Below are 26,301 nucleotides of genomic sequence, written 5' to 3' on the forward strand. Positions count from 1 at the left end.
ATCCACCATCCGAACTATACTACATTGACACCTTTCATACATTTTTCTCTTACTTCCACGTTCAGGGAGATTAGGTACAGTGCCATGGGTTGCAAACTTCTTGATAATGTTATGCACTGTGGACAAAGGCAAATCTAGATCTCTGGAGATGGACTTATAACCTTGAGATTGTTGATATTTTTTCCACAATTGTGGTTCTCAAGTCCTCAGACAGTTCTCTTCTCCTCTTTCTGTTGCCCATGCTTAGTGTGGCACAGACAGACACACAATGCAAAGACTAAGTGAACTTCTCTCCTTTTTAGCTGCTTTGAGGTGTGCTTTTTATATTGCCCACAACTGTTACTTGCCCCAGGTGAGTTTAAAGGAGCATGACATACTTGAAACAATCTTATCTTTCCACAATTTTGAAAGGGGGCCAATAATTTTGTCCAGACCATTTTTGGAGTTTGGTGTGACATTATGTCCAAATTTTCCTCCCTTTTTTGGTTTAGTTCAAAATATACACAAAGGTGAATAAACCTGTGTATATCAAAACACATGTTACCGCTATTCTTTTTTGTGAAAAATGACAGGGTTGCCAACATTTACGGCCATGACTGTATATTTTATGGGGGGGGGGGTGTAAGTGTGTAAATGCAGTGTTTTCCCTTTATTTCAGTGTGTAGTGTAGGTGTGGTGTAGTGCTTTTTATGTTTACTCTAGGCTTTTTTTGTGGTGCAGGTTTGTTTGTTTTTTGCACTTTTTGGGGAGCGTTTGCGGTCTGTACCACCAGCGACTGTTCTGCGCTTTGTGGCCGGACCATACCCCGTTTGCAGATTGCCCTGATTGCTGATAAGTGAAATTTTTTTTTTTTGCGCTTTTTTGTGGGTGTTTGTGGTCCTTACCACTAGCGTGCTGTAAGGCCGGACTACAAACTCCCACAAAAATGAGCCAAAAAAAAAAAAAAAAGCCTGTACCCCCAAAAAAGTATATATACAGTGTTCTGTTGCAAGGGGTTTAAATACAGCTGGTTGATACAAAGAAAAAATAGATGTATTTCTCTGAAAACAAATCTGCATTTCTTCCTGAAAAATAAAAGTATTTGGCATTCCTTTAATTTTCGTATCATTTCCCTGCCATACACGAGATTGGAATGAATACGGTGACCTATTTTTATGCAGCATTTCCTTTAAAGGGTAAATACTCTTCAGAAAGTTACATTTAAACCAACCAGAAATAAGTTGCAGTAGCCTTTAAAAATTCCACAAATATAGAAACAGAGCATGGCTGCACATCCACAACTTGTACTATGATCTAATTGCTTCTCATCATAATTTCAAAACGAACAGGTTGTTAGTGTACCATTTGATCAAAACGTGCAAGCCCACTCGCTATGTCAATGCCACCTGATAAGAGTGCGTCCCTAAACATCAAAGTACAAGTTGTGGATGTGCTGCCATGTTCTGTTTCTCTATTTGTGAGTTACATTTGTATTCTGTCCCCTCATTTATTTAGTTTTTCCATGGCCAGCACTCCACTCCACCCATTTAATCAGCAGAAAACTGCATAAGAGTTTCCTTCTAGCATTCTCCCAGTCCTTTGGCAGGGAGCACATGATAGGCGTTCGCACTGGTGTGGTGTTCTGTAGCGGCAATTGTTTATCTGGTGCTTTGTTTGTGGGGTTGTGTGGGTTGTTCCCCCTGTGGGCTTATCAGGTGGCCTTGACATGGCGAGTAGGCTTGCACATTTTGATCAAAGGGTACACTAATAAACTGCTTGTTTTTGGAATTATGCTAAGTAGCAATTCAATCACAGTAGAAGTTGTGGATGTGCGGCCATGTTCTGTTTCTCTACTTGTGAGAAACTCCACAAATATATTTGCACGTTTACTGTTTTTGCCCTAGACTAGAGCTCCATAGTGACACCAGGTCCCCTTGACGTACAAAAGCCGATGGGGACCCCCGGGATCTCGGCTGCAGCACCCACTTGTTGTGGCTTCCGGCAGCGCTGGAGGCTCTCATCCTAACGCCTCACGACCACGGTGACGGGAGATCGTGACATCACAACTCTGCCCCCATGTGACGTCATGCCCGGCCCCCTCAATGCAAGTCTATGGGAGGCGACTATCATGCCCCCTCCTATAGACTTGCATTGAGGGGTGGGGCGGGACATCACACGGGGGTTGAGTCGTGACCTCACGATATCACGTCACCGTAGTCAGGAGCCGAAGCCTCCAGCGTTTCCGGAAGCCGCAACAGGTGGGTGCTGCAGCCAAGATCCCAGGGGTCCCCAGCGGCGGGACCCCCGCAATCTGACATCTTATCCCCTATCCTTTCGATAGGGGATAAGATGTCTAGGGGCGGAGTACCCCTTTAAAGAGACTTTTCAACTGACCTCAAACTCTCCTATTAGGAAATTTTGGCAAAATGCATCAGTTTAAAAAATTCTGACATTATCGGAATTCTTGCAAATGCCACACAGCTATACTTCCAATGAGAAAACATTGCAGTGGTTCAAGAGTTGCAATACTGTACTGCCACCGAGTACCATGACTTGTGCTGCCGCTTATCCACAATTTTTTTTTCTCAGTGGTTATTCACAAATTCTTCTTATGTTTCCAGTTTTGTTTTAGAATTATTACATTTTAGTGCTCTTTTGTGCGTTTTGAAAAAAGTAATTAAATTAAGTCGGAAGGTAAGAAATCTCAAATAGCTACTTGAGGTGATTGACACTTTGATGTATTTTTAATGCCATTCAGTCGGAGAATTGGAAGTGCAAAATAATTCTTTTATATAGTACCTGAGTGACATCAATGCAGGAATCCAGGAATATGCAGCCTTTTGAGTCCTTTGGAGATTTGTCATCCTTATATGAGTTTAGAATATAGGAGCCATCAGGCAGCTGAGTCAAGTAGAAATATCGCTTTCTAAACACCTATTAAAGCAATAAAATAAAGTCACATACCCCAACCTGGAAATACTTTAACAAACATGACACATGGAATCCTTTTCTTTACAATATACATAACAGATTATATACACTGTACAAATCTATGCATATAAACAAGTAATACATAGTGGCATATAGAAACCAACAAAAGGTGATCCAACAATTCCAAAGCAAAACTTCAACTTTATTGCGGTTACAAGCGATACTTTAACCTCTTAAAGGGGTTATCCACCATAAGGTGATTTTAGCACTTACCTGCCAGAACTGGGTATTTCCTGTTGGATTTTGTTCTCTATACTACACATCCCACAGTTCCATGCTTGAAAGGTTGAGGTCACTTTCCTTCCTCCCACACATCAGCCACCCACCCATTGAAACATAGTGTTTTCCAACCAGGGGGCCTACAGCTTTTGCAAAATTGAAGCAGGAATGGCTCCTTCTGATCACCTGACTAGTGATGTCAGGTCTCTACGCACTGCAACCTGGGAAATCTCGACACTTGAGTAATTTTGTACGCTGTTAAAAATAAATATTGGGGCGATATTAACAGAAGAATTGTGAGACCACCGTCACACACAGGTACAGACACTATATTATGAACTACACTAACTTTACAGCCCCTGTAGCATAGTCAAATAAAATGCATTCCTGGAATATCCCTTTAATGACGCAGGGCGTACCTGTACGCATTGATCATTGTATGCAATCAACTTATTGCTTGTTATAGTCCCACTATGGGAGCTATACAATTGTAAAAAAAAAAAGTGTAAATAAAGAGTTAATAAATATGATTTAATCCCTTCCCTAATAAAAGTTTGAATCACACCCCTTTTCCCCCCAAAAAAACCTTTGCGAATAAAAATAAATATAAACATAGGTGATATTGCCGCATATGTAAATGTCCGAACTATAAACATATGTCATTAATTAAACTGTATGGTCAATGGCGTACAAGATAAAAATTCCAAATTCCAAAATAGCGTATTTTTGGTCACATTGTATGCCATAAAAAATAAAAGGCGATCAAAAGGTCCCATCAAAACAAAAATGGTACCGATAAAAACTTCAGATCATGGCGCAAGAAATGAGCCCTCATAAATCCCCGTATGCAGAAAAATAAGAAAATTATGGGAGTCATAAGAGGACAATATAAGTAGGTTATCATTTTAATCGTATGGACCTACAGAATAAATATAAGGTGCTATTTTTTACCAAAAAATGCACTGCAGAGAAACAGAATCCCTCAAAATGTACAAAATGGCTTTTTTTTTTTCAATTTCAATTTTTTTTCAATTTCAAATATTAGTTTTTTTGTTTTGTCGTACATTTTTTGGTAAAATGACGGATGTTATTACAAAATACATTTGGTGGCGAAAAAAACTATCCATCATATGGGTCTATAGGTGCAAAATGTAAAGGGTTATGATTTTTAAAAGGTAAGGAGGAAAAAACTAAAGTGCAAAAACAGAAGTTAAGGGGTTAAAGGGGTACCCCAGGGAAGTATACATACATTAAAAAAAAAAAAAAAGCTCCAAAGCCACCACACTACTTGGATATGTCCCCTGTAAACCATCCTGCATGATATGCATGGTTCCCTTGGCCAGTTGTCATCTCTGGCTGCTTGATATTCCTTGCCATCCTTCCCTCTCCTTGCCTACATCTCCCAGCAATCATTGCAGATGTTCCTTGCCAGTCAGCTCATCTCTGAGAGCAGCCCCAACCCTCCTGGTCTGAGCAGCAGAGAGAGGTTCAGTGTCTGATTGGCTAAGGCTACACATACCTCCCAGTTTTCAGCATAACTCATCAGGAGGGTGAGGGCTGCTTTCAGAGAGGGATTTGGACAGAGACAGAGTGTATGGCTGGATGATGTAATTCCCTCATTTCATGCGTGTTGATGACAACCAAAAAGGGGAAACTGCTCTGTATAGTTAACGAATGATGGACAATTAAATAGGTAGATGAACGGTAAAGGAAGGGCTATGGGTTTAGTGCTCCGAAGTACCAATTTAAGCGCATGCACCGATGAAAAGCGAGCATGTCTCTGAAACGCTTCTGCTGAATTTTCAGGTGTACTGACATTGGTGGGATGTGGACGACTATCTGGAAGGAGGTGAGCTGGACTTGGATGGCATGTTATACAAAGAATGGATTTTGTGCACCTGCAATGCCCATTTTAAATTCATTGAAAATGTGGGATTTGTAAACATACAGTAATAGCCGTCTGCACCACTGAAATTTTTCTAGAAAATGAAGTACCGTATTTCTCACAGAAAAGGATTGCAGTAACACATGTTTTGCTATACACATGTTTATTCTCTTTGTGTGTATTGGAACTAAACCAAAAAAGGGAGGAAAAAAAGCAAATTGGACATAATGTCACCAAACTCCAAAAATGGACTGGACAAAATTATTGGCACCCTTTCAAAATTGTGGATAAGTAAGATTGTTTCAAGCATGTGATGCTCCTTTAAACTCACGTGAGGAAAGTAACAGTTGTGGGCAATATAAAAATCACACCTGAAAGTAGCTAAAAAGGAAACAAGTTTACTAAGTCTTTGCATTGTGTGTCTGTGTGTGCCACACTAAGCATGGACAACAGAAAGAGGAGAAGAGAACTGTCTGAGGACTTGAAAACCAAAATTGGGGAAAAATATCAACAATCTCAAGGTTATAAGTTCATCACCAGAGATCTAGATTTGCCTTTGTCTACAGTGCGCAACATTATCAAGAAGTTTACAACTGTAGCTAATCTCCCTGGGCATGGACAAAAGAGAAAAATTGATGAAAGGTGTAAACGCAGGATAGTTTGGATGGTGGATAAGCAGCCCCAAACAAGTTCCAAAGATATTCAAGCTGTCCTGCAGGCTCAGGGAGCATCAGTGTCAGCACGAACTGTCGACATTTAAAAGAAATGAAACCCTATGGCAGGAGACCCAGGAGGACCCCACTGCTGACACAGACATAAAAAAGCAAGACTACATTTTACCAAAATGAACTTGATTAAGCCAAAATCCTTCTAGGAAAACATCTTGTGGACAGATGAGACCAAGATAGAGCTTTTTGGTAAAGCACTGTACAGCCCAGTGTCAGAGAGCTGGGTTTGCGTCCGAGATCTTGGGTCGTTCAGCAGGACAATGAACCCAAACATACGTCAAAAAGCACCCAGAAATGGATGGCAACAAAGTGCTGGAGAGTTCTGAAGTGGTAGCAATGAGTCCGGATCTAAATCCCATTGAACACCTGTGGAGAGATCTTAAAATTGTTGTTGGGAAACGTGCCTTCCAATAAGAGAGACCTGGAGCAGTTTGCAAAGGAAGAGTGGTCCAACATTCTGGCTGAGAGGTGTAAGAAGCTTATTGATGGTTATAGGAAGTGACTGATTTGTGCAACCAAATATTAAGTTAAGGGTGCCAACAATTTTGTCATTTTTGGAGTTTGGTGTGACATTATGTCCAATTTGCTTTTTTTCCTCCCTTTTTTGGTTTAGTTCCAATGCACACAAAGGGAATAAACATATTTATAGAAAATCATGTGTTACTGCAATCCTATTCTGTGAGAAATACTTCATTTTCTTGAAACATTTCAGGGGTGCCAACATTTACGGCCATGACTGTATGCATATTCATGTGTAAAAGTCGGGACAATGTTTTCTAACTAGTGCACCTCCAGCTTCCAGTCTTTGGCTGTCCAGGCATGCTGAGAGTTGTCTTTTTGCAACAACTAGAAGCACTCTGGTTGGAAAACACAGTTTTTTCCCCAGGAACCCATCTTTTTACAAAATCTTATACTATGACTCCTGTATGAAGCCTCTCCCGGCGAAACGCGTCGGAGGTCTGATGTGGAGCTGGGGTGAGTCCTGAACACTGCATGGGTCTGTTGCTACACTCCTTTACATTTTGGCCCTCCAGGTGGTGTCTGCTATTTAGCATATGCACTACCTGAGGGCACTAATTGCACCTTATTTTCATTTGAGCCCTGTTGGGTCTTTTGCTATCACATATTGGGAGCTGTCTCAGCCTATATTCAGACATATATATGGGCACTACAGCACTTTTTTACACATATGCCTTTACTATGTGACCATTTTCTTCCCCTTTGTAGCATGATTACTCCACAGACATACAGTGTATTATCATATCGGGACCTTCATCCCAGTATCCCTGTTTATATATGCATTTTTCCCACTCTGTGCAGTCCTTTATGTGTTTTTAAATACGGTACTTTTTGTACATGAATAAAGATTTTCTGTTTAAATTTCACAAATTACTTCGTCTGGAGTTTTTTTTGGTGCTGCTGCACAACTATAGGTGAATATAACTTATCCTAGCCAGTCAAATAGATAAGTTATGCATTGTACCCCCAAAAACATGACTATAAAAAAGCTGGTCGAGATACATAAAGCAGGTCTTAGGACTTTTTGCTAATTCAAAAAATATTCACTACTGTATTTAAAATAAACAAAAACAAACAAAAAAAAGTTAAAACCAAATATTTACATGTGATCTAACGTAAAACACATTAATTGGTTTAGGAAAACAACAACTACTTAGTGTAATTGCAAAGAGATTGATTTTTATTGCATTAACTATAGATGTTTTCCCGAAAGAATGCATCGTCTGACTGATACCACATCACTTTTTAATGTGCATTTATTTCAGAGAGGTTTCTGCTGGTCTGAGTATGTATGAAGTACAGGAATAGTTTAAGAGGTTCCCACACTTAAGTTATGAGAGTTAGGACATGTCGCTAGGATGGATCTGCCTGGATCCCTACTATTCTAATATTGAAACCGAGTGATGTGTCAAATTTGCTCATTTACCCAGCAGAGAAGAAATGTCTACTTATCTTCATAAAAAATATTGCCAGGGGTCTTGGAGGAAAGACCGTGTTGAATTGTAATGTTATATATTTGAACCCTAACTACCAAAGTGTTTTTGACATAAATGATTAGACGCACAGACATGTGGTGGCTTTATAGCCTTAGGCCGCACTCCCACATACTGCTGTGGCTGAATCCATGTCTTATCGACAACATCATGTGACCATTAGTGAACACATTGGGGTGTGGTTTCCACATGTGGTCATGTGAAAATGCGTCCTCAGGGTACTTCACAAGTACGTATATTGCTGCAGATTTTCTGTTGCTGATTTTTCTAACCTTTGACTTTAATGGGTAGGAACATCAGGAACAGAAAATCTGCATCAAAATATGCACGTGTGAATGTACCCTTTGGGTAGAGTCGCACCGGTCATATTTTTCTGCTGATTTTCTGCTGCTGATTTTCCTACCCATTTACTTCATTTTGTTTGGCACAGACAGTGTCTATTTGTTAGCTTTATTGTTATTTGTGTAACTTTATTTAACACTGTAAGTCGAAGAATATATAAAAAAAAAATACTTCTGTGGAACAATTAAACTTTTTATCGAGGCCTCGTTTACATCACGTCATCACAACACGTTAGGAGCTCTGTTACCTGATTCTGTTAAAATGACAGGACTTAAGTGGAGAAAAAAGATCCTGCAGGTCAGGTTTTTGCATCCTTTAAAATCCTCCAAAATAACAGACATCAAAAGAAAACCCAACAGATCCCATTCAAAGATGATGGGACCTGTCGGGATGCATTGGGGCCCATTGTGACACACTCCGTCCAGTCGATGCAAAACTACAATTCCCAGCACCAGGTGGATTACCTGACTACAGCTGTCCATTCAGTAGAACCCCTGCCTATATGATCCATGCTGCATACACTTACAAAAGTAGAGGGTACACACAGGACAACCCTCCTTACATCCTGTGAAAAACACAGCAAGGCTTTCCTCAAACAGAATGCAGTTGATAGTTTTTTAAATAGTGTGGGCAGAGCCATAATACAGGCACAGAACTGCCCCCAATACCCAGACCTCTGCAACTGAAAGGCATAAATTTATAGTGCACTCACTGTAATTGGATTCTGGGCAGCTACCGGTGAGGATTTACATTAAAAATCTAAATATGACGTTTTTATGCACCTAGTGCATGAACTGCAGATGAGTCCCGGAATTCTGAGACGCAAATCATTCAGACTATGTGTAATGCTTTTTCTTAAGACATAAGTGGAGCATTGAATGGTCAGTGTTAATAGAGGAATTGGAAGTACTCCAAACACTGATGTGAGTTCTCTGCATTGCAGATGTCTCCTATGGTTAATTTGCATGTACCTCAGCAACACATCCAATTCATAGACTTATTTCTCAAAAGAGAAATCCATAAGCTCCTGATAAAAGTGTCTTATGTCTTCTGAACTTGGTAAGAACACCATGGCATGTACACCTAACCTTTTATAGATGTTATGCATAATGCAGCATTGTGCTATGATCCTGCCATCTGCATTATATCAGGCTCCTTTATATTACCTGGTAGTTTACCTACCCACCTTGCTCACTTTCTCTATGAGCACTAATAAAGCATAATGAACAAGTTCAGGAAGATCAATAGCCGCACAACATTGCTGATAAGATCCTCTTTGTCTACTCAAAGGGGATCTTTTCACATGGACATACTCAATTTTTTTTTGTTTTTTTTAGGAAAGGTTCCCACCAATAAGTTTGCATAGGATCCTGCTGCTAGTAACCCCAGCGCTCAGCATTTATGTGCAGCGTGCAGTTCTTTGTAAACACCACCAGGGGAAAAACTAAGCCCTGCCAAATTCTGAATAATGTGTCCATGTAATGATTGGTTATCCACGGTAAAAGTCCCATTTAAAGGGGTACTCCACCCCTAGACATCTTATCCCGTATAAGATAAGATGTCTGACAGCGGGGGTCCCGCCGCTGGGGACCCCCGCAATATAGCATGCGTCGAGGGCTCCCGACCACAGGGACGGAAGATCGTGATGTCACGGCTCTGCCCCCGTATGATGCCCCGCCCCCTCAATGCAAGTCTATGGGAGGTGGCGTGACGGCTATCACGCCCCCTCCCATAGATTTGCATTGAGGGGGCGGGGCGTGACGCCACACGGGGGCGGAGTCGTGACGTCACGATCTTCTGTCCCCGTGGTCGGGAGCCAGACCCTCCAGCGCATCCGGAGCAGTAACAGGTGGGTGCTGCGTGCTATATTGCGGGGGTCCCCTTTGGATAGGGGATAAGATGTCTAGGGGTGGAGTACCCCTTTAAGAGCCAGACAAGTCACTCTTTGGTGCTGCTATCTTCCAAAGCGCAACCCAAAGACGGATTAGAACAGTTGTGGGTCTTTTTCAAAGCAAAAGGATACACGCCTGTGCTGCCATAAGCAGAAATTGTAAAAGTGACAGTAAAAAGACCTTCACTGAAATCTCAGAGTGATGGAGAACGAAAAGAACCAGAGAAAGGTCGATATTCAACAAAATGACACGATAAATTACATGTTTAACTTCTAAAAGGGTGTAAGCAATGGACAAAAAAAGAATATGTGCAAAAAGGTGTCAACCAAAGTGCCCCATGACCAGCATTGGGGTTTACCTGTGGCCAGATTCAGTGTAGGCGGATCAGTACTCTATACCACCACAATAGCAATTCATAACCTGCTTCTTGATAACGAGAGGAGATAGAAGCCAGAGTGAAGATGCGGGCCTTCTGAGTCTGTTTCCCAATAAGGCCATGTTCACATGGTAAAATGTGCGTGGGAAATTCCGCATGAATATCCCTCAAGGACATTCCACTGTCCCATTCATGTTAATGTGATTCTGCTGTACTGTGCAAACGGCGGAATTTCTATGTCTATAATAACTTTCTAACATCTATTCTTTCTGTGGAGTCCACACCGAAATGCATTGTCCTCTTTGTGACAGTGCGTTTCCAAGCGGTCATAGCGCCGGCATGTTCTGCCAGCGCTCTGCTGTCTGGAGAATATTTCCGTAAAACATTGAAAATTTCAGTGCGGACATTCACCGTGTGAACATAGCCTAAAGAGAGAGGATGGTGTGAGTTTTAGGGATTAAGATTGTTTTTTTTTTTTTTTTTCTTTGCTGTGGTTCAGCCAAAAAAGTTGCACATGTGTTGTGTGCAACTTTTTTGCGCCTTTTCCCTGCACAGCAGATTACTGAGAATTCACTGTTGACAGTCAAATCTGGCTTTGCAGGTGCAGTGGTCAGAAATTCATCATTGCGACTTTTTGTTAAAAAAAAAAAAAAAAAAAGTTGCAACACTTACAAAATTGCCTTTAAACAGCATGTTTAAAAAGTTGCACATTTTGGCGCAACTGGTTAAAAAGTCGCATAAAAAGTCTCAGGGTAGGGAACTTACAAAGGGATGTACTGAAGTAAAGAAATTACATGAAATGACTGAAGTAAAGAAAAGGACACGCCGGGAGGTGTAGTTTTACAAAAGCTGGAGAGTCAGAGATTGGGGCTAGCAGCCCTAAACTGTGTCTCTCTATATGGTACACAACTTCAATTTCCAGCATGACCTGATAGTGAGGACATGCTGGCAGTTGTAGTTTTGCAACAGCTGGAGAGTCATAGGTTGGGGCTTATGGCCCTAACATGTGTCTCTCTATATGGAACAATACTACAACTGCCAACACGCCCTAAGTAAAAAAAAAAAAAAAGTGAATAGGCCCCTTCCCCCCCAAAAATAAGTTATCTTCATTTCTCATTTTACAAATACCGTATATACTTGAGTATAAGCCGACCCGAATATAAGCCGAGACCCCTAATTTCACCCCAAAAACGCAGGAAAAGCCTAGGGTGGGAAATACATCATCCCCCCCATGTCATCATCCCCCCCTGTCATCATCCAGACCCCCATCATAAACACCCCCGTCATCATCACCCTGTCATCATCCCCCCCTTCATCATCCCCCCCTTCATCATCACCGCCTGTCATCATCACCGCGTGTCCCCCCCCCCCCCCCTTTAGTTTTCTACTCCCCTCCCCTCGTTGGGAAGGAAGGGTGAGCTGGTCCGGGCCATCTATGCTGCAGGGACCGTCCAGTGGTGAGGGTTAGTCGTTCCGGGCTGTCCATCTTCACCGGGGGGGCCCTCTTCTCCGTTCCAAGCCCCACACCGAACTAGTGACGTTGCCTTGACGACAATACACAGGGACGGTCCCTGCAGCATAGATGGCTCAGACCAGCTCAATCTTCCTTCCCACCGAGGGGAGGTGAGTAGAAAACTAAAGGGGGGGGGGGGGGTCTGGATTATGACGGAGGCCGAGGTCTTCAACCTGCGGACCTCCAGATGTTTCAAAACTATGCTGGGAGTTGTAGTTTTGCAACATCTGGAGGTCCGCAGGGTGAAGACCACTGAGAAGGGATTGACAGGCGGAGAGTTCACTCGAGTATAAGCTGAGGGGGGTGTCTTCAGCATGAAAGATCGTGCTGAAAAACTCGTCTTATACTCGAGTATATACGGTAAAAACATTTTCATTGCTCAGCTCAGTGAGAGTGCTAATGCATGTAGCGTCGACCTAGAGAGGTTGACGGTTACGCTCCCTCCCCATACAGTTCTATGGGAGAGGTGGGGAGGCACAAACGCTGCCTCCCCGCCTCTCCCATAGAACTACATGAAGAAGGCGTGTCGGCCGATACGTCATGCTGTGACCGGCACGCCTCCTGCACGGGAGAGCCACGGCAGTGCAGGAGATCGCGGGGGGGTACCAGAGTTCGGACCCCCCACGATCAAACTCTTATCCCCTATTCTGTGGAAAGGGGATAAGTTGTTTTCGGCTTTAATGTCCTTTAATGTTGAGTAGTGAAGAAATTAGCAGTGGGTCAAGTCCTTACCAGCTTACCATCTACTAGTACTCCAAATACAGATATGCAAACATACCGACCAGTAATTAAAAAGATTTTTCATATACTGAAAATATATTTTTGTAGAGGAGGTAAGTGTAATCCATATCTATTTTCTATAAAAATATAAAAGGTGATTTTGTAAATACTTAACACTTATCTATACTCACATAGAGGAAAAAAAATATTTAATAAAACCAAAATACTTACTACACTAAGGTAAAAGAAGTATTCTCACACAAAAAAATTGGAAAGATAAATGATTTTTCATAACATTGTAAAAGCTGGTGTATAATGATCATATGATAAGTTAACAGTTCAACCAAAAGAAAAGGTAGCGAAAAAAGCAAAAACAAAAGTTCTGTAAAAGAGCTCAAAAATATTTCCATAATTACAAACTTAATAACTAAAGAATTCACCAATTTCTTATAAACCAGGTGTAAATTAAAGCAAATGTTTTCATGCAAACAATTCCTTAAGCCTGTGAAAATGTTGTGTGATCTTTGTAAAACCCCACACAATGCCCCTACTTAAGTATAGTGTAAACGACAGAATTTGGGGTAATAAAAAAAAATAAATACATTTGAAAATGTGTAAGCGATTTGAGCCAAAAAGTAGCTATAGAGAGCATTTTCAATAATTATCATGTAAGAAAAAAACATCTTCTGCACAAGAAAACCATCTACAGTGACCCCTCGACCTACGATGGCCCCGACATACGATAATTTCAACATGTGATGGCCTCTCAGAAGCCATCGCATGTTGAAGGCAGCATCAACATGTCCGGGCCATCGCATAAACGGCTATCCAGCAGCGCTGACTGCTTCAGCTGCCGCCGGATAGCCGTTTAAGGTGCTCTGTGTGCTGCGGTGACGATCAATCACCTGTACCGGCGCTCCGGGCCGTCCTCTTCGGGATCCTCTGCATCGCCGGCGCTCTCCTTCATCGTCGTCATGTACGCTGTCCCGTCATCCAATAGGAGCGGCGTGCGCAGCGACGTGATGACGGCAATGAAGAGACGCAGCAGAGACGGTCCGGGGACGCAGTGACAGTGATGGAGGGCGACATCCAGGGCAGCAGTGAGCGGTGGGGACAGGTGAGTATAACCTCCTATACCAGTGGTCTTCAACCTGCGGACCACCAGATGTTGCAAAACTACAACTCCCAGCATGCCCGGACAGCCGTTGGTTGTCCGGGCCTGCTGGGTGTTGTAGTTTTGCAACATCTGGAGGTCCACAGGTTGGAGACCACTGTCCTATACTTTACATTGCACGGATCCCTCAACATATTGAGGGACCACTGTACTAAATTACTCTTTGTATTTGTTTGTAAAAACTTTCAACACTTTCATCCAAATAATAAACATATGTTGCTTGCCCGAATATACATAAATATCTTTTATATAATGTGCGTTGTGCAAAGTACAGAGGCTCCTAAAATAGAGGAAATGTTTCAGTTAGCTTTATGACTACTTACCTTCATAGTGACAGGAATAGTGGTGCCTATATTGGCTTTATACAGCCAGCCTTGTTTGATGACTCCTCCTTTATTAGAGTAGATTGATGAAGAATCCTGCAGATATATAACAATACATTATATTTGTATAGTATGTAACATATAGTCTAAGCCTATTTATGAGACATAAACTTGTGAAGAAGGACATTGTTTAAAGAGGTTGTCCACCATAAGGTACGTACCTGCCAGACAGTAATGGACATGCTTAGGAAGGATCTGTTCTTGTCTTGGGGCAAAATGACTATGTTGTTAGATTATCATAATGCTGTGGTTATCTTTTTGTGAACTGGGTATTTCCTGTTGGAGTTCGTTCTCAAACTATACAGCAGATAATTCCTTGTTTGTAAGTGTGAGGTCACTTTCCTTCCTCTGACACATCAGCTACCCCACCCATTGAAACACAAATGAACTGCATCCATTAAAAAGACCAGTGTTCTCTAACCAGGGTGCCTCCAGCTGTTGCAAAATGATCTCTCTCCCACCCAGCGGTCGCTCCACCCATTGAGCAAGGACAGGTTCCCTTGGCACACCTGACTAGTGATGTCGTGTCTCGGCCGCACTGCAACCTGTGGAAACCCGAGACCTGAGTAATTTTGTATTCTGTTAAAAATAAATATTGGGGGCGAAAATCACAGAAGAATTGCGAGACCACCATCACACACAGGTACAGCCACTATATTATGAACTACACTAACGTTACAGCCACTGTAGCATAATCAAATAAAAAACTATTCCTGGATTACTCCTTTACGGTTACTAAGATTTAATCTCCAAAGTTGCACAAATACAATGATAGCAAAAAGTGCAAAGCATAACCTGCCCTGTTTATCTGTGACATATCAGAAATACTGTACATTAGGAAAACTAATTTATAATTACTTCTTATGAACAATATTTGTTTATAGAAATCATCTTAATCCTTTGTTGTCCAAAATCATTTAAAATATATATTTATTAAAATCTGATATAAACAATAGGTCTTCATCAGGGTCAGAAATTCAGAGCATGAGCAAATCTCCATAGCAAATCTTTCCTGCTCTGGACAAATCTTTCCTGACATGGACAGAGGTGTCAGCAGAGAGCACTGTGGTCAGACAAGAAAGAACTACACAACTTCCTCTGCAGCATACAGCAATTGATAAGTACTGGAGGTTTAAAGGAGTAGTCCAGTGGTGACTCAGTGGTTTACAACTTATCCCCTATCTTAAGGATAGGGGATAAGTTGCAGATCGCGGGGGGTCCGACCCCTGGGGCCCCCCGCGATCTCCTGTACGGAGCCCCGACAGCCCGCGGGAAGGGGGCGTGTCGACCTCCGCACGAAGCGGCGGCCGACACGCCCCCTCAATACAACTCTATGGCAGAGCCGAAGCGCTGCCTTCGGCAATCTCCGGCTCTGCCATTGAGATGTATTGAGGGGGCGTGTCGGCCACCGCCTCGTGCGGGGGTCGACACCCGCTATCTCGGCGGAGAGCCGGGGCCCCGTACAGAGAGATCGCGGGGGGCCCCAGCGGTCGGACCCCCCGCGATCTCAAACTTATCCCCTATCCTTAAGATAGGGGATAAGTTTTTAACCACTGGACTACCCCTTTAAGATTTTTAAATAGATGTCATTTACAAATCTGTATAACTTTCTGGCACCAGCTGATATTTGACCACTTAAGGACGCAGGGCGTAAAGGTATGCCCTCATCCCCTGGTACTTAAGGATGCAGGGCGTCGCTCTGACTCCTTAAGTGGCTTTGAAGCCAGTGCAGGAGCTGCGCTCACTTTATTTATAAAAAAATAAAATTACCCTTATTTTCCCATTTTACAAACAAAAACGAGAAAAAAAACAAATAATCATACATTGTATTGTCGTGTGCATAAATATACAATAATGTTTATGATCACGCACGGTAAACATAAAAAAATACTAAACACAAAAAATACAGATTTTTAATTGCATCATATATCAGAAACAAAAATAATAACAAATGATCAAAAATTCCCATTAAAACAAAACTGGAACCGATAAAAACTACAGATCACAGTGCTAAAAATGAGTCCTCATACATCCTTGTATACGAAAAATAAAAAAGTTATAGAAAAGGACAATTTTATACATACCAATTTTGTTAAAAAAGTTAGCTTTTTTTTTTTTTTAGAAAAACTATATAAATTGGATATCATTTAATCACATGAACCTACAGAATAATAGATTATTTTTATAAAAAGTGCACTGCGTAAAAACCAATCCCATAAAAGTTGCAAAGTTGCAGTTTTCTTACATATACATTTATGCCCACAAATAAGAATTTTTGGGTTTTGCGGTACATTTAATGTTAAAATGAAAGGTGTCATTACAAAGTACAAATGGTCGTGCAAAAAACAAGCACTCAAATGGGTCTGTAGGTTGAAAAATATTAAATTTATATATTTTAAAAAGAAAGGAGGAAAAAACTAAAATGCAAAAATGAAAATTTCCTTTGGGTATGTTCACACGTACAGTAGCCTGCGCAGATTTGATGCGCAGGATTTATAACTGCCGATTAGAAGCGGTGCTCAGTCATTTAGTTTACTTTGAAATCTTCAGCAGAAAATCCTGCGCATCAAATCCGCATACGTGTGAACGTACCCTTAAGGGGTATTTTAGGAATATATTTTATTTGACTATTCTACAGGGACTGTAAAGTTAGTGTAGTTCATAATATGGTGTCTGTACCTGTGTGGTCTCGCAATTTTCTGTAATTTTTGACCCAATATTTATTTTTAGCAGCATACAAAATTACTCAGGTCTTGGGATTTCCCAGAATGCAGTGCATCAAGACCTGACAACACTACTCAGGTGATCAGAGGGAGTCTGTCCTGCTTCAATGGGTGGAGCGACTGCTGGGTGGGAGAGAAATCATTTTGCAACAGCTGAAGGCACCCTGGTTAGAAAACACTGGTCTTTTCAATGGAATGCAGCTCATTTGTGTTTCAATGGGTGGGGTGGCTAATGTGCGGGAGGGAGGAAAGTGACTTCACACTTACAAACTATGAAACTATGGAACCATTAGCAGGTACATACTAAAATCAACTTATGGTTGATAACCCCTTTAAGGGGTTAAAAACATTTATTTTTCCTCCAGGGTACCCTTTATGTTCTTATGTCTTTATTTTTTAAATAATCTGATTTAAAAAAAAAACACTTGAAGAAATAAACACAAAAAGATATGAAAGCTAGACTGTGATTGGTTGCTATGGACAAATCCAAACAGTTTTGGTTTGAGGCAGATGGATAAAATCTGGGCCATAGTGAACAGTACATTACGTTAGGTTATCACAGGTATTTAAAGGGGGTATTCCAGGATTTTTTTTTATTTGACTATGCTACAGGGGCTGTAAAGTTAGTGTAGTTCATAATATAGTGTCTGTACCTGTGTGTGACGGTTTTCTCACAATTCTTATGTGATTTTCACCCCAATATTTATTTTTATCAGCATACAAAATGACTGTTGTCTCAGATTTTTCCCAGGTTGCAATGTGGCCGAGACCTGACTCACTAGTCAGCTGATGACAGGGAGCCTGTCTGATTCAATAGGTGGAGGGATCAATCTGCAACTAACAGCTGTAGGCACCCTGATTGAAAACCACAGGTCTTTTGAAGGGATGCAGCTCATTTATGTTTCAATGAGTGGGGTGGCTGATGTTTGGGAGGGAGGAAAATTGAATTGTGTAATTTGTAGTCAAAAGAAGAAAAGTCAAACAGGAAATACCAGTTCACAAAAAGCTATCCACAGTATTATGGTAATCTCACAACATAGCCATTTAGTCCCAAGACAAGCGCAGATCCTTCCTAAGCATGTCCATTACTGTCTGCCAGGTATGTACTAAAATCACCTTATGGTGGATAACCCCTTTAACATATCAGACAGAATAAGCATTAAGCTGTCAGTGCAGATGAAGGACACACATTTTCTAGTAATACTCTCATCACTCGCTATTAGTAAAGAGGAAGGAATAAATCTATTACAAAATCTTTGGAAAAATGCTGAACTTGGTCCATCCATTACCTCATCTTTGTCAAAGTCCTCATCTATCTCAAACACATGGCTGGGCGTCTTCTCTGGCTGAAAGGATTTACTAAAAATGAGAAATAAGGGAATTTCAATTTATTGCTGTCTTAAATTACAAGCAGAATGCCACAACCACAACCCATGGTGATGGAAAATATTACTTTGCACATTTTCTAACAGAAAATAAGAAACTGGATAATTTAGATCAACGATTCCATTACTGAATCTCTGCACTGCTATACAGTATATGGTCTTATCCAATGCAGGGCTCCAGCTGGGGAACAAAATGGTTGCAAATATTACCAAGAATCTTCACATGACATTTACAGAAACCTTACTATTAGCGGCTAACCCTTCTGTTGCTTTTTTGTGGCGGTCATGGTAAGAACTAGGGATCGACCGATTATCGGTATGGCCGATATTATCGGCCGATAATCACGATTTTGGGCATTATCGGTATTACCTTGCCGATAAGCCGATAATGCTCCGCCCCCACCGCACCGCGACCGCCCCTCCCGCCGACCCGCCGCACCGCAACCGCCCCCCCCCCCGACCCACCGCACCGCATCGCACCCCCCACCGCACCGCCACGGCCCCATTGCCTCCCCCATCCCCTGTTTTATAATTACCTGTTCCCGGGGCCCACGCTACTTCTTGCTCCTGCTGCGTCCTGCGTTACGCTGTGCACGATGACAAGTGACGTGATGTGCGCGACGTGACGTCACCGTGAGTGCGCACAGTGACAGTTCAGGAGGACGCCTCCGGAGCCAGATGTAGAGTGGACCCCAGGAACAGGTAATTATAAAACCGGGGATGGGGGAGGCAATGGGGCCAATGCGGCGCGGCGGGTCGGTCGCGGTGTGGCGGAGCGGGTCGGGGGGGGGGGGGGGTTGGGCGGTCGCCGTGCGGTGGTGGGGGGAGCGGTGGCGGTGATAGGACTCAGGACCCCCGGACAGGCAGGAGGAGAGAAGCGGGTGGCAACGGCGGCCTATGGCACTGCAAAAGCCACTGCAGTGCATTGATTTAAAGCACCCGCTTTTAATCAATGATCTGCAGCGGTGACGCGGGGGGGATAAATAGCCGATAACTTATACCGTAATATCGGTATAAGTTATCGGCCCTTACCTCCACCGATTATCGGTATCGGCCCTAAAAAAACGATATTGGTCGATCCCTAGTAAGATCATATGAATACAAGAACATGTGAACACATGAATGGCGTGTGATACAAGATTACACAGGTGCACACACATGCCTTCTTGTGACCTGCCCCAGAAACTGCTCTCCTTCATTTATAGAATGACAAAAAAAAATAATGATCTTCTCTTCACAGGGGATAAGCATCTGATCCAGGGGTCAGATCACTCCAGGATCTCCCAGCTGCCATACACTGTCTATGGGAGGTCCACAGGTAGCCGGAGTACAGCACTCAGGTATCTCCACCGTGCCCAGTGCATGGCGTGCATGCTGTCTCCATACGGATGGGAGAGCCAAACCCCTTTTCAGGAGGGCACAGCAGTCAGACCCCCACCATCGTCAATCCCCTATCCTGTGGATAGGTGATACATTTTTTTAAATTGGATAACCCCTTTAAAGGGGTACTCCACCCCTAGACATCTTATCCCCTATCCAAAGGCTAGGGGATAAGATGTCTCATCGCGGGGGTCCCGCTGCTGGGAACCCCCGCAATATAGCATGCGGCACCCACCTGTTACTGCTCCAGAAGCGCTGGAGGGTCTGGGTCCCAACCACGGGAACAGAAGATCATGACATCACTCCCCACCCCCTCAATGCAAGTCTATGGGAGGGGGTGTGACAGCAGTCACGCCCCCTCCCATAGACTTGCATTGAGGGGGCGGGGTGTGACGTCACACGGGGGTGGAGTCGTGGCGTCACGATCTTCCGTTCCCGTGGTCGGGAGCCAGACCCTTCAGCGCTTCCGGAGCAGTAACAGGTGGGTGCCACAGGCTATATTGCGGAGGTCCCCAGCGGCGGGACCCCTGCGATCAGACATCTTATGGTTATCCTTTGGATAGGGGATAAGATGTCTAGGGGTGGAGTACCCCTTTAAGGCCCATGCTAATCAGGTAGCATAGATGAAGGAAAGACATCTAAATGGGGGAGGAAAGTGTCCAGCAAGGGTTCCAGGCTGTAAGTTGACAGCCTTGTCTAATGTCAAAGCACTGCAAGAAATGCAGAGTAAACATTTAAGCACTGGCCATAAATGTATTCAAGTTGTTATCAGGCTTTCTGTAATTTTTTATGTCAAGACTGCCGTTGTCTACAGAACTATTCTAGTTGAACGAAATAACACAGATGATCTTCAATTTTTGTCATGTTTCTCAATTTTATATCTCAGAATGAATGCTGCTTTTTTTTATTTTATAAACTAAAGAGGACTCACCAAGGCAAGGCTCGAAAATCTCCCGAGTATTCCTCATATTTGTAGTTTACCACTTTCCAGTCTAAGCTGTAATATTTTATACACTAAAACAATAGATATACAGAATGATATCAGCGACATGAACATTAACAAGGCAAATTTATAGTGTGAAACACACAAATGTATAGTAAAAATATTTCTGGTCAAGATAAGATAAGCTTTTCCCATGTAATTTGTTATAGTTTACTTCTTAAAAGGGATATCTGGTATCTGGCGGGGGCCCATTGTTTAAATAAAAAAAGTTGAGTAACTTCATAGCATTTCTTATTTTTTACTGGTCCTGGTTACAATTTTATTATAGTCCTGAAATTCATTCACAATTTAGCAGGTTTCGACCTGCAGAGACCTCCCAGCATTTCACACTGTGCCATTGAGTTTTAAAGGGGTACTCCCGTGGTCAACGTGTTTTTCTGTTTTTGACTTACCCTATTTGTTTTGTTTCATTTCTCTTCTTGTTGTTTAGCCTACTCTAGTTCCGTTCTTTGTTGTCTTTTTATCCCCCACTTTGTTTTCCTATCTTTGCTTCTATTTACTGCTTCTCGCTGTGCTGAAAACTACAAATCCCAGCATGCCACATGCCTTGCTAGTTTGGGGCGGATCCTTTTTTTTGTTTGTTTGTTTGTTTCGCCCTTTACCCACCCTACTATTTTCCCGGGTCGGCCTCCTTATACACAGAACACTAACTAACTTCCCAACCAGTGTACCTCCAGCTGTTGCAAATCTACAACTCCCAGCATACCCAAAGTCTGTCAGGGCATGCTGGGAGTTGTAGTTTTGCAACAGCTGGAGGAACACTGGTCTGTAAACACTATCATACACAAACACCCACACAACAGGGACTACAACTCCCAGCATGTGTCATTCAGGAGTCTCCACCCCCCCCCCCCCCCCCCCCTTCACATATAGGGGGAGATTTATCAAAACCTGTGCAGAGGAAAACTTGCCCAGTTGCCCATAGCAACCAATCAGATCGCTTCTTTCATTTTTATGAAGGCCTGTGAAAAATGAAAGAAGCTATCTGATTGGTTGCTATGGGCAACTGGGCAAGTTTTCCTCTGCAAAGGTTTTGATAAATCTCCCCCATAGAGATCATTCCCAGTATGAGATTTATTCCCCTGCAGTCCATACATCCCCAGCCCATGCACCTTCTCATCCTCCCCTTCAGATAACACTTATCTTCTCTGTGAGGTCCTTCTCCTGTGCAGACCTGCGTCCTCAGAATACAGAGCAGGAGGGAGGGGAGGTGAGGAGCTGTGTACTCAGCTGGATGAGATGAGGGGGTGTGGCTTATTTCTCATGCAGACAGAGAGAGAAAAAAAAAAGCTGGGACATCTTGTCCACAACAGACTCAGAACTGTGGACAACAGTAAAAGAAAACCCTCTGAACTACAGAACTTCCTGCCCAACAAACAGGTAAGAAAAGCACACACATGCTGCCAAAACATATAACACATGTATATTACTTACAAAGAAGATGCCATATAGTCAAAAAAATTTACCACTGGAGTACCCCTTTAAATTCTGGAAAGTGTCAAAACATGTCTGCTAACTTTTCAGTATTTGCCCCAAATGAATTAAAGGAAATCAACTTAATTGGTAAGGATGTGTTCAAGGACAAGCTTGTCAACGGTTTCCAATAACAACCAACTAGTCTAATTTGCTTATTAAGAAGTAGTCAACACATCTCAATTAAAGGGGTACTCCAGTTGAAAACATTATTATTTAAACCAACTTATTCCTTCCAGTACTTATCAGCTGCCGTATGCTCCAGAGGAAATTCTTTTCTTTTTGAATTTCTTTTCTGTCTGACCACAGTGCTTTCTGCTGACACATCTGTCCATGTCAGGAACTGTCCAGAGTAGGAGAAAATCCCCATAGCAAACATGTCCTACGCTGGGCAGTTCCTGAGACATACAGAGGTGTCAGCAGAAAGCACTGTGGTCAGACAGAAAAGAAATTCAAAAAGAAAAGAACTTCCTCTGGAGCATATAGCAGCTGATAAGTACTGGAAGGATTAAGATTTTTAAATAGAAGTAATTTACAAACCTGTTTAACTTTATGGCACCTGCTGATTTAAAATAATTTGTTTCCCTCTGGAGTACCCCTTTAATATGTAAGATTATAAAAAGCTTTACACAGCTCCTACACTAAGCTTTATTAAGGTAGAAGTATGTATTAAAGGGGTGGTCCGGTGAAAAGCAATTTGTTCTCTATCCACAGGATCTCCTGAATGGGCATCGGCTCTCTGCGAGGAGCATGTGCTGCAGATGGCAAGCACTTCATTCATTCTCTATGAGAGCGCTGAAGAGACCCGAGTGCTTTACTCAGGCATCTCCGGCGCTTCCATAGAAATGAATAAAGTGCATGCCATCTGCCGCACGTGCTGCTTACCGAGAGCCGAGGCCTATTCAGGAGATCGCAGGGGGTCCCAGCGGTAAACCCCCCCCGCGATCAGACACCTATCCCCTATCATGCATATAAGGGGTTAGGCTGCTTTTCACAGGACCACCCCTTTAGGGTTCCCTGGGAATGAAAAATTTTCAACAAATAAGTCTCCTAATAACCATCTTAGATTACAACCTAACATACACGGTTAGTAACAACTCCCGGCAGTTGTCAGTGGTCAGAGTTACATACCTCTTTTACAAACAGGCTCTTGGCTTTGTTTTCAGCATCCTCGGGAACTGTAGATGTGATGGTTCTGTGCTGACGCCCAACTGTTGACATCTTGCAAAAGAAAAATACCATAAAAAGCCATATGTGTATTTATATAACAAATAAAGAGCAAAACAAGTGTGAGTGTACTCACAAAAACATCCTCCATGGGGAACATCAGCATATCTCGATGTGGATCACTGAAGATCTGGGCTTTTCTTTGAGAAATGACGGTCTCATAGTCCAAAGGTTCTACCACTCTTGCCTTCTCCTATATAAAAAAAAAAGAAGTGTGAACAAAACCTAAGATGCATTATCTTCCGATGCTGTCAATCTACCATCACACCATATTACGCACACACTCTACTGCTCAAAGGAATGTATGGGGACATTAGAGCAAACTAATATAATGCAGTCATTGGGCAGTAAGTTTGTCTACACTGGCCAATGTTTTTTTTTTGCTGATCATAAGGCGTCTCACTACACAGACCACCTCTTAGGGGTTATCCCAAAATTAAAAATTCACTTTATTCACTGTCTATAGAAAATTTCAAACATGTAATTGGCTATAATTGAAAGTCCCTTTTAGAGAGTGCTCCTATTCTCAGCGTGTTACCTGGGAGCCAGAAATCTGGCTGATTGATAGGTGGATCAAATACTTATTTCACTAAGTAAAATTTAAATCAATTCATAACTTTTTTAAATGTGTTTTCCTTGATTCTTTTGTTATTTGTTATTCTGTTTTTTACTGTTCAAATAAATCTACATTTTTCCCGTCACTGTGATATCAGGCCAGACTCTTTACATTTTCATGCATTTGTTAATGTTTTTGTGACTGCCATCAATTGAGGCAAACTTTTCTTCACTTTGCTGCATAACAGTTAGATAATGCATTCTCAAGTTCTGTATAATAAACCTAGTACAATGCTAGAATTACATGCTTTTTCCTGAAGGAAAATCTATCCAAAATTCTGATTTTGTACCATGGCCTTTCTCCAGCTTTTCTCTCACTTTGCACGATCTGTATGAATATGAGGCAGCTGTTTCTAGCAGGACATTGGCAGATGATTCTGATTCTGCACACAGTATTCCTTTATTAACAGTCCAGCTCAAGGTTTATAATAATGTGAGTCAAGATTTCCAAAGAAAAAAGAATAACCATATAGTGGTCCATGATCTTACAGAATTCATATTAACAGTATAAACATCAATCAGCTATAACATTTCTGGTGGAAAACATTTTTTTCTTATCAACCGGTGCAAGAAAGTTAAACAGATTTGTAAATTGCTTCTATTTAAAAATCTTAATTCTTCCAGTACTTATCAGCTGCTTCCCGGTACGCCCCACTTATTTCCGATCACCGCCAACATAAAGTTAACATATTGTATATGTGAATCAATATGTAATTTATTTGACAGGGTCATAATGGGCTCCGTCCCCAAGGGGTTAAACAATGTAATTTCCTGATGATACATTTCCTTAAAAATCTTTACATTGAGACTTGTTCCCCTTTCTTACTAAATCTCAAACCTATGTATATAGTTTGTTGTATTTCAACTATTTTCCAGTGAATTCTGTTGAATCTTCCCTTATGCATCCTTTTTAATTATTGTAATATAAATGGTCAAAGGGGTTGTTCTGGGATCTAAAAAGCTATTACCTTCCTTGCAATTCACTGATGAGTGCACACAAAAATTGCCCAACAGCATTTTTCCCACTTAAAGGAGGTGGTCCATTTTAACAGGGAATGTGAAAAGTTGAGACTGTCATGTGGGCAAGCATGGGTAAACTGTACAGGGCAAGCAGCGAACTGCTCAAAACTGGGGGAGGCTGTAGTTAAAGGGGTACTCTGCCCCTAGACATCTTATCCCTTATCCATTCATGTCTATGGGAGGAGGTGTGTTGAGCGACCACAGCATCATACCTCCCATAGAAATGAATGGAGTAATGTCACAACCACTGCATCCCGAAGCCAGTGTCCTGAGCATAAATGAGCATCAGGGTTCCTGCCCAAAGATCCCCTATCCTTTGGAGATATAAGATTTCTAGGGGATGAGAACCCCTTTAAGTTTGATTTGGGGGCAGAGAATCATTCCTGGATAATGGGGCCATGGTTATAAGCCCATTTGAAGGCAGATCTAGTGCCAGACGGGGACAGAAGCTGGCAGTGAAATAACTATAACTGGGTGGGAAAACCAATAACCAATAACTAATAAAAGGAAATAGTCACCAAGCAGACACCGGAATTGAAAAATAGGTGTGATGCTGTGTAAAGTAACAGATGACAGAGAGGGGGCCCTATGAATTAAACAGGAAAGTGAGACCAATCTGCATCATTGAGTAGTCATATTCTAGTCAAAGCACACCTTTACAAAAAAAAAAAAAAAGTGATATGTTACTCAGTACCTAATCCTGATCATGTACGTATAATTGTTATGTGTCTAGGACCTATATATCCCTAACAAATAGCATTAATATCTTGCTCACTTGCTTTGTGTTCTTGCCTTGTGGAGGGGGCATGTCTGTCTCCCTCCCTCACTGTGGATGACTCATCTGCTCTGAGTTTGGGAGCAGCCTGGCAATCACTGCACAGTAGTTTTCATGCATAGATTTTCTATCTGTTCCTTGTAAAGCTGGATGGTAATCAATGTAGCTGTCACTATGTGTGTAATTCAGCTTTCACAGACTCCTGAATGTCTGATTAGCTTGTCCGTCATTCAGGAGTCAGAGAATGCTTTGTCGGTTCAAGCATGCTGGGAGTTGTAGTTTTGCAACAGCTGGAGCTGCAGTGCTTGTAAAGCACTGTAACATAGTAACATAGTTCATAAGGTTGAAAAAAGAGTCCATCAAGTTCAACCTATACCCCTAATGAGTCCCTACTGAGTTGATCCAGAGGAAGGCAAAAAAAAACTCATACTAGAGGTAAAAATTCCTTCCCGACTACAAATATGAATCCGAATAGATCCCTGGATC

General features: G+C 42.0%; 1 protein-coding gene across 2 annotated transcripts in view; it reads right to left on the minus strand.

The window, feature by feature from the left end:
* Positions 1-26,301, minus strand: part of DOCK11 (dedicator of cytokinesis 11) — a 428,541-nt gene that overhangs the window by 299,182 nt on the left and 103,058 nt on the right. For both annotated transcript variants that reach the window (XM_056539360.1, XM_056539359.1), the window contains exons 2-7: positions 23,482-23,598; positions 23,310-23,399; positions 20,634-20,716; positions 18,227-18,296; positions 14,155-14,250; positions 2,779-2,913 (exon numbers count right to left, since the gene is read on the minus strand). In XM_056539360.1, coding sequence (XP_056395335.1) covers positions 2,779-2,913; positions 14,155-14,250; positions 18,227-18,296; positions 20,634-20,716; positions 23,310-23,399; positions 23,482-23,598 — 591 coding nt within the window. The remainder of the gene's footprint in view (positions 1-2,778; positions 2,914-14,154; positions 14,251-18,226; positions 18,297-20,633; positions 20,717-23,309; positions 23,400-23,481; positions 23,599-26,301) is intronic.

The sequence above is a fragment of the Hyla sarda genome, chromosome 9 (assembly GCF_029499605.1).
Source record: "Hyla sarda isolate aHylSar1 chromosome 9, aHylSar1.hap1, whole genome shotgun sequence".
Taxonomy (NCBI): Eukaryota; Metazoa; Chordata; class Amphibia; order Anura; family Hylidae; genus Hyla; species Hyla sarda.